Source organism: Hyperoodon ampullatus, assembly GCF_949752795.1.
Source record: "Hyperoodon ampullatus genome assembly, chromosome: 4".
NCBI lineage: Eukaryota > Metazoa > Chordata > Mammalia > Artiodactyla > Ziphiidae > Hyperoodon > Hyperoodon ampullatus.
The window spans coordinates 60,232,570-60,241,618 of NC_136917.1; the positions used below are offsets into that span (position 1 = coordinate 60,232,570).

The 9,049-nt window shown below is 46.6% G+C and overlaps 1 protein-coding gene across 1 annotated transcript; it reads left to right on the forward strand.

The window, feature by feature from the left end:
* Positions 1–7,278: 7,278 nt before the first annotated feature.
* HNRNPA0 (heterogeneous nuclear ribonucleoprotein A0) lies at positions 7,279–8,515 on the forward strand (the record flags this gene model as incomplete). Its single annotated transcript, XM_079702438.1, has 1 exon — positions 7,279–8,515. One exon carries the CDS (start codon positions 7,279–7,281, stop codon positions 8,185–8,187), a length of 909 nt encoding a protein of 302 aa, XP_079558564.1. The 3' UTR covers positions 8,188–8,515.
* Positions 8,516–9,049: the final 534 nt, after the last annotated feature.

The following is a 9,049-nucleotide window of genomic DNA, read 5'->3' on the forward strand; positions in this document are numbered from 1 at the left end:
AAACTTTAAGAGAAATATAAATGAAAGTCGTAAAATTCAAAACCAAAAGATGAATAACTTATGTAATTTTTAAGGAATGTAATTTTGTGACCTTGTTATGGAATTCATAGGTAAAACACTAAATCTGGTGTAATCTTATCTAGGCAAGATGTGTACAGGAAGCTTTGCATGAACAGATGAGTGAGGTCTGACTCCCTAATAATGGACGCTGAGAGCACTTCTTTTCTAGGTGGGTGTAGTAGTTTGCTAGGACTGCCATCACAGAGTACCACAGACTGGGTGGCTTCAACAACAGAATTTTATTTTATCACAATTCTGGAGGCTAGAAGTCCAAGATCAAGGTGCCGTCAGGATTGGTTTCTTGTGAAACCTCTCTTTCTGGCTTGCAGACTGCTGCCTTCTCACTCCTAGAGCTTGCAGAAAGGAACACAGCCCTGCCAGCACCTTGATTTTAGCCTAGTGAGACATCTGTCTGATTTCCTTACTACAGGATAATAAATTTGTGTTTTTTAAGGCACTGAGTTTGTGGTAATTTGTTACAGCAGCAACAAGCCAATATACCATACAGCGTCATACCCTTGATCATCTACTTGTGTGACTCCAAACACAGCATGTACACACACTGTTTCCTGTACTTGAAATGCCATTACCTTCTTGTAGGCCTAACTAGCTCTTAAACCTACTTCTGAAGTTACCTTCTATTAGAAGAATTTACTGAACTTTGGCTTTCTGCCCATTTCTATCTCAACACAGTATATTTGCAACATCTGTCTGTCTTCTCAATGTATTACCGTTGTTGATTTCCCCTCTTTTCCAAGACTGTTGAGCTCCTGGAGGCCAGGGACTCCTATTCACAGCATTTAGCCTATGAATGAATTAAGTGGAATGATGAATAAATGAAAATAGAATGTTCTAAATACTTTTAATTTAGAAGGCTCATATTCTGTGTGTGAGTCTGTGGATATGTTTTGTACTTTGGTGTGTGTTCTTTAGGTAAGAGGTAGTCTGAGAAATGTGAATTTGTTAAGTCCTCTGTTTTAGTCTGTTTGGGCCGAGATAACAAAAATACCATAGACTTGGTGACTTATAAACAACCAAAATTTATTTCTCATATTTCTCGAGGCTGGGAAATCTAAGATCAAGATGCTGGCAGATTGAGTGTCTGGTGAGGGCCTGCTTCCCAGTTCATAAGTGGCTGTCTTCTTGCTGTGTCCTCACATGATGGAAGGAGAGCTAGAAAGCTCTTTGGTTCTCTTTATAAGGGCACTAATCCCATTCATGAGGGCTCTACTGTCATGACTTACCTTCCAAAGTCCCTACCTCCAAATACCAGCACATTGGGAATTAGGCCTCAACATATCAATTTTGGGGGACACACTCAGTCCATAACATCCTTTAATTCTGGTAATCTTCTCCAATCTCCCACCCAAGTGGTTGGCAATTAAATATCCATTATTATTGGAGTTTTACATGTAAGAATTCCAGGTTTATTTGGGGCTACAGATGTGGATCTGGTCCCAAGACTAAGGTGATATCCCTTGCTTTCAAGATAGTGTTCAGCCGGCACTGTTATGTGTGTGTGTGTGTGTGTGTGTGTGTGTGTGTGTGTGTGTGTGTGTAGCGGGGGAGGGTAAAGTAGAATGATGGGCTGTACACTGGCTGGGCCACTGTTTCCTCCCATGGACAAAAACCCAGAAGCTTCTGGTCATGTCTTTTGTTTCAAAATTAATGTTAAAAACTGAGGTATAATTGACAGAAAATATTGTATTAGTTTTAGCTGTACATCTTAATGGTTTGAAATATGTATATACTGCAAAAATGATCACCACAATAAGTTTAGTTAACATCCTTCACTACATATAGTTATTTTCTTGAGATAAGAACTTTTCAGATCTACTCTCTTAGCAACTTTCAAATATACAATATAGTACTGTTAACTATAGTCACCGTGCTGTACATGATATCCCCAGGACTTATAATTGGAAGTTTGTACCTTTTGTATGGTCATTTGTCCTAGCCTTGGGAAACTGTCTTTTTCCAAGCCCTCCTCCTTTGACATCCCCTCCCATGTGGAGGAAACAAATATAAATCCCTTCTAAAAGCCTAGATTTTGCACCTGAGGCAAGAAAATATACAGGCACTGGAACAAGATACAGTTAATATATACACAGATTGAGTATGTCTGTGTATGTTTTTGCCTCAGGAGAGTCTTTTAAGTTCAGTCCTCATTGTCCCCCCAACCTATTTTTTTTTTTAAACAAAAAGCATTTTATCAAGGGTATTGCTCTTAGATTGCCCAAGAGGGGACGGGGAGAGAGGCAAGTGCCTTTGAGTGGAAAAAGATGAGAGGAGCCTCAATAACGACATGTTGACATTATTACCATTCTGTCAAGTATGTGGTTTAAAGTCAGACTTAATTTGATTTGGTAAAATAAGTAATGTGACCTTTCACACATCATCATAATGGTGTAAGATTCATACCCAAGTACCAGTCATTGTTTTTCCTATACAGTATCAATTTAACTGCTTCATAATATTCTTACCTGAACTATTTATTTAATTATTTCCTTATTTGTTTAATTAGTTAGCTATTTGGAGGCAATTGGATAGTTTCCTATTTTTTTTCTAGTTTAAACAGTATTGAGATGTTGTAGCTGAACTCTTACACAGATCCTCAATTATTTCCTTAGGATAAATTCCCAGAAGCATCATTACTGGTTCAGAAGAATGAGTCAGATTTTAAGGCTGTTGATGTGAGTTGCTAAAGAGTGCATTAGAAAGACTGTACCTCATCACAAATGGCAGACTGCCCCTTTGGAAAGTACCTTGAGTAAGTAAAAGTGGAACAGGTATTGGTTTGCTAGGGCTGCCATAACAAAATACCAAAGAATATGTGGTTTAAATAACAGAAATTTTTTCTCCAACTTTTGGAGGCTGGAGGTCCAAGATCAAGGTGCCAGCAGGGTTGAGTTCTGAGATCTTTCTCCCTGGCTTGCAGATGACCACCCTCTCGCTGCCTCTTCACATGGTCATTGCTCTGTGCACATATGCCCCTGGTGTCTCTTCCTTTTCTTATAAGGACACTAACCATATGGATTAGGGCTCCATCCTAAGAGCCTCATTTTAAGTTAATCGCCTCTTTAAATACCATATCTTCAATTATAGTTACATTCAGAAGTACTGGGGGCTAGGGCTTCAAAATATGAATATAGAGGGGAGGGTGGGGACATAGTTCAGGCCACAACAGAACTCTTAACTGCAAAATGAAACTCTTGGATATAATAAAAAGTTGACTTAAAAAAAAAAAGCAGAGTTGCTGCTTTCTGGAAATATAGCTGGCCGTAGTTTCCCCCCTCTTCTTCAGCTCATTCTTTTTCCTTTTCTCTAGTTCTCGTTTTCTTTTTCTGGGTATATTTAGGTACAGTAAAATATGCCCTTTTATTGTGCATTTCTATGAGTTGTTTAAACACCATATTCAATTAGGTTTTTGTAATCACATTTGCAGGAGGGATGGAAAACAAAGGTTGTCTAAATTTCAGTTATATTTTTAAACTTTTTTGTTTTGGAAGGCTGACATACCTGTAAGCAAGGTAAAGCCAGAACCATACTCAGGCAATGATCTAAAAGGTAAAGTAGAAAAAAAAAATGTTTTTCTCCTGAATGATCTGCGGGGTAGGAAAGCGACAGCATCATTTAAGTGTTTATATAACACTGCTTATTCACTGTCCCTACCTTTACCAATCTAACCTCTGAATAGAATCTAACATCCCAATTATCTTGCATTTATCCTGGCTTTCTAAATGTCTCTCAAACATGCTTGTGTTGTCTCCCATCATCCCTACCCTCCTTCTATATGTAAGGCTTGTACTAGACATACAGTTCTTTGAAGCTTTCCTAGTCAATAGAAATTAAACCAATAATGGGTCCTCAGTAAGGTGGTATGGAGGATTATTTCAAAACAATGTAAGAAAAAACTGTTACTTTAGAATTTACAGTTTAGATGGAAAAATAAGTTATGGTCTTATTCTCTTTCAGAAATTCACCTTTTACTGTTTTACATTTATTTGGATGACTCTAAACTAAATTTCTTCAGGTCTAATCTCTCATCTGAGCTATAGTCTTGGGCATCCCAGAAAACAGTGCCCCATGAATATCCCAGTATCACCTTAAACATTAACAACTATGTTCATCATCTCCCCCACTTCCTCCAAAATAGTTTCTTTTGTTAGATTTTTCTAGTTCTATTATGCTGCAGTTTTTGGCTTCCAGATTTCAAACACTGGAATTCTTATATTTTCCTCATTCTTTATCAGTTGGTTAGCAAATCCTGACATACCTGAATTGTGTTTTGTAATGACAAGGTAGTAGTTTCCTATTGTCCTTCTCTTTTATTATTATTATTTTTTTTGGTACGCGGGCCTCTCACTGTTGTGGCCTCTCCCGTTGTGGAGCACAGGCTCCGGACGCGCAGGCTCAGCGGCCATGGCTCACAGGCCCAGCCGCTCCACGGCATGTGGGATCCTCCCAGACTGGGGCACGAACACGTGTCCCCTGCATCGGTAGGCGGACTCTCAACCACTGCGCCACCAGGGAAGCCCTCTTTTAATTTTTTCAATGACACTTTTCACTATCTAACATGCTGTATGCCATTCTTATTTATTGTCTGCTTCTCCCCACAAGAATGTAAGTTCCATGAGGGCAGAGTTTTTTGTCTATTGTTTACTGCCCTGTTCCCAGCACTCGGTATAGTATTTATTGGATAAATTGAGCACTTACTATGTGCCAGGCACTGTGCTCTGCGTTTACATGCAGAATCTCATTTAATTTTTACCACAGTGGGTAGGTGTTTTATGTTCTGATTTTCAGATAATAAAACTTATAATTTAATTTTAAAAAGCTTAGGTGACCTGTCTGAAGTCACACAACTCGATGGTCACATGGTTAGTAGGTATTAGAGCCAGACTATAGATTGTCCCCAAACTTTGAAGCCTATCTATATGCCTTTGAAATAATATTCATACTCCTTAATCTAAATTTCAAAACATTCCATAATACCAAGACCCTTATTTTACTTTTTTCTGTCAAAAACCTCATGATCCAGTCAAACTGGTCCACTCATTGTCCCTGGGAGCTTATAAATTTCCACCAGATTTTGTTCAGATAAACTCCCTATAGAAATCTTATCTAGCCTTTGACTCATGCGATGCAGTGCAACTTCTACCTCTTTAATCATTTCTGAATACATTCCATTCCAGGATACAGTGAGGAATTCCTTTTCTAATTTACCACATGGTTTTTGGGCTTTCGGTCACATGTCTTACACCGTGTTGCACTCCTTGTATCTTGCTTGGCACACAAAAGGTTCAATAAATGGAAGCCACTGTAACTTTCTTGCATTCCCATCTGGGTCCATAAGGCAGTTTTCAGGGGTGCATATGACTTAAAATACAGTGTTCATGTGTTTAACTCCCTCGGCTCCCAGTCCGATTGGAAACGCCTTTAAAAAACCTAACGTTTGGGCTTCCCTGGTGGTGCAGTGGTTGAGAGTCCGCCTGCCGATGCAGGGGACACGGGTTCTTGCCCCAGTCCGGGAAGATCCCATATGCGGCGGAGCAGCTAGGCCCGTGAGCCATGGCCGTTGAGCCTGCGCGTCCGGAGCCTGTGCTCCGCAACGGGAGAGGCCACAACAGTGAGAGGCCCGCGTACCGCAAAAACAAACAAACAAAAAACCTAACGTTTTAGTTGGGAAGGAAGCTCGCACAGATAACGTAAACATATAAAAAGATGTGTACAGGGCTTCCCTGGTGGCGCAGTGGTTGAGAGTCCGCCTGCAGATGCGGGGGACACGGGCTCGTGACCCGGTCCGGGAAGATCCCACATGCCGCGGAGCGGCTGGGCCCGTGAGCCATGGCCGCTGAGCCTGCGCGTCCGGAGCCTGTGCTCCGCAGCGGGAGGGGCCGCAACAGTGAGAGGCTCGCGTACCGCGAAAAAAAAGATGTGTATACTGGGGTGATATGAAAACGTCCTCTGTCTGAATGCGCGAAGGGAGGCTGAGAGGAGTGTCGCGGGAGGGCTTCAAGGACGGCCTACGGGTGGCGGGGGTTTCGCGCCACGCCTTGGTCGGAAAGTCTGGAGGCGCGCTGCTGTCCTTCACATGGCCTCGGGCTCTCTTGTGCGCAGGGCCACGTGCCGGCGTTTTAGTCTAATCGCCGCTCGGGCCCACTCTAAATGGTTAATAACCGCCTTCCCCGACTAGGCCTCTTCCCTCCATCTTTGTGCGGACGGCAGGGGCGAGGACGCCAGGTGTAGCGGCCCGGCCGAAACAAGGCAAATAAATCCGGACCCCCAACCCCAACAGTCAAGTTTTCAAAAAGCCCGCGCGTGGCGCCCCAGGCCGCATCCGTTGGGAACGTCCCCCAGCTCGTCCCCGGCTCGACCCCACCCCCATTTCCCACCCCGTGGCCAGCCCAGGGCGGGAGGAGGCGTGGGGGTGGCAAGCGAGCTCCGCACTCTAGGGGCGCCGGTGCCAGCGCGCACCGGGGAGCGCGCCCGTCCAGCAGCTGCCGAAAACGGAAGTGGGTGCGAGCGGATCGCCGTGATTGGCTGAGCTGACACGTCTCTCAAGGGGCTGGCGCGAACGCCACTGCGGAGTTTGGCGAAGGGATACGGCTAGGGGAGGGGGAAAATCACCAGGAACAGCCGCGGGGCTGGGGGCAAATGAATCGCAAAGGTTAGCTAAGGGCAGGGAGAGTCCCTAGTCAGGGCGAACTGAGGATCCCGGGGGTGAAAGCGGGGCGGTAGAGGCGGTGGTGGGAGCAGCGCAGGCCGAAGGCTTGAATAGACCGCGGAGGGCGGGGAGTCCGTGACCTAGAGCGGCGCGGCAGCGCGGTAGGCGGGACTAATAATAGCGAGGCGGGGATTGGCGGGCAGCCCTGGGCTGTCGTACGTCCGCGGTGACGCACGCCTCGGCGAGGGTGCGCGCGCGTTCAGCGGCCTCTTTGTGTGGTGCCCAGATAAGGGAGCGGAGGTGGCGGTAGCGGCGGCCTTGCTTGCTTTCAAGTCTCCTCGGCTCGCCCTCTAGCCGGCACCTTTCCCCTTCCCTTCCCCTTCCTCTCTTCCTCTTTCCCTTCCCTTCCCTTCTTCCCTTCCCCGTCGGTGACCGGCGGGGGCGGCTCCAGCGACGGCTGGGCCCAAGCTGTGAAGAAGCCTTAGCCAACGACAACGGCGACGGCGAAACCTCGGAGCTCGCAGGGCGGGGGGAAGGCCCGGGCCGTGGAGATGGAGAATTCCCAGCTGTGTAAGCTGTTCATCGGCGGCCTCAACGTGCAGACGAGTGAGTCGGGCCTGCGCGGCCACTTTGAGGCCTTTGGGACCCTGACGGACTGCGTGGTGGTGGTGAACCCCCAGACCAAGCGCTCCCGTTGCTTTGGCTTCGTGACCTACTCCAATGTGGAGGAGGCCGATGCCGCCATGGCCGCCTCGCCCCATGCCGTGGACGGCAACACGGTGGAGCTGAAGCGGGCGGTGTCCCGGGAGGATTCGGCGCGGCCCGGTGCCCACGCCAAGGTGAAGAAGCTCTTTGTCGGAGGCCTTAAGGGAGACGTGGCCGAGGGCGACCTGATAGAGCACTTCTCGCAGTTTGGCACCGTGGAAAAGGCCGAGATTATTGCCGACAAGCAGTCCGGCAAGAAGCGTGGTTTCGGCTTCGTGTATTTTCAGAATCACGACGCGGCAGACAAGGCCGCGGTGGTCAAGTTCCATCCGATCCAGGGCCATCGCGTGGAGGTGAAGAAGGCTGTCCCCAAGGAGGATATCCACTCCGGTGGGGGCGGAGGCGGCTCCCGCTCCTCCCGGGGCGGCCGGGGCGGCCGGGGTCGGGGCGGTGGTCGTGACCAGAACGGCCTGTCTAAGGGCGGCGGCGGCTACAACAGCTACGGCGGTTACGGCGGCGGCGGTGGCTACAACGCCTACGGAGGCGGCGGAGGCGGTTCGTCCTACGGTGGAAGCGACTACGGTAACGGCTTCGGCGGCTTCGGTAGCTACAGCCAGCACCAGTCGTCCTATGGGCCCATGAAGAGCGGTGGCGGCGGCGGTGGAGGAGGCAGCAGCTGGGGAGGTCGCAGTAACAGTGGACCTTACAGAGGTGGCTATGGCGGTGGGGGTGGGTATGGAGGCAGCTCCTTCTAAAATTTTTTTAATGCCTGGGAGTGGCTATAGGGGTAGCTGTTTTCAACCACCCAACTAGGGTCGACTCCTAAGTCCTTTCCCCTCCCACCGCCTTCCCCATTTTGTCCTTGGGGAAGCCACTTCTAAGGCTGTTCACCCTTGGGGGTGTTGCCCTGTTTGCCTGCCACCTCCCTTGTCTCCCTCTGAAGATGGACTTGGCCCCACATACACATTTTTGTGTTACAGTCATTGATGGACTCTATTTTTTTATTATTACTTGGACCTTGGTCGTTTTTATACTAGCAAGATGTCTTGTTTTAATTTGTGTTTTTTTTGGGGGGAGGGAGTGAACTTGCTGATTCTGTAGCAAAACCTGGGCGGGGGTTGGGCGGGTTAGTTTACTTTGTTGTAAGGACTTGATATCTGGCTACAGCGTTTTCTATGAAACCTCCTTGGATCCCATGCCCGAAATTTGGAAGCATATGTACAAAAATCATTTTTACGTTTTATTTTTAATAAATCATTGTGTTTGACCGTACATGTCTAACATTTTTTTCTAGGATCCATTCCGTACCGTTTTAAGGGATGTTAGTTGAAAATTTTTCTTGTTAATTCTTAATTCTTGATGTGTACTTCGAGAAACTTTTAAAAGGTCCTGTGGGTTTTTTTTTTCTTCTTCTTGCTGTTGCCCTGGTAGTGACGTGTTGAATTTTATCCCTTACAGGTAAAACTTTTGAAGTGGTGGATGTGGCTTTTAAAAATCTTTAGTTTCTTTGCATCCATCTCTTGTACTAAGTAATTTGCTTATCATTTTGACATGGTTGGTCACTTCTTTCTATGAGAATTTACCTCAAAGTATGTACCGTGTAGTTCTAAAGGAATA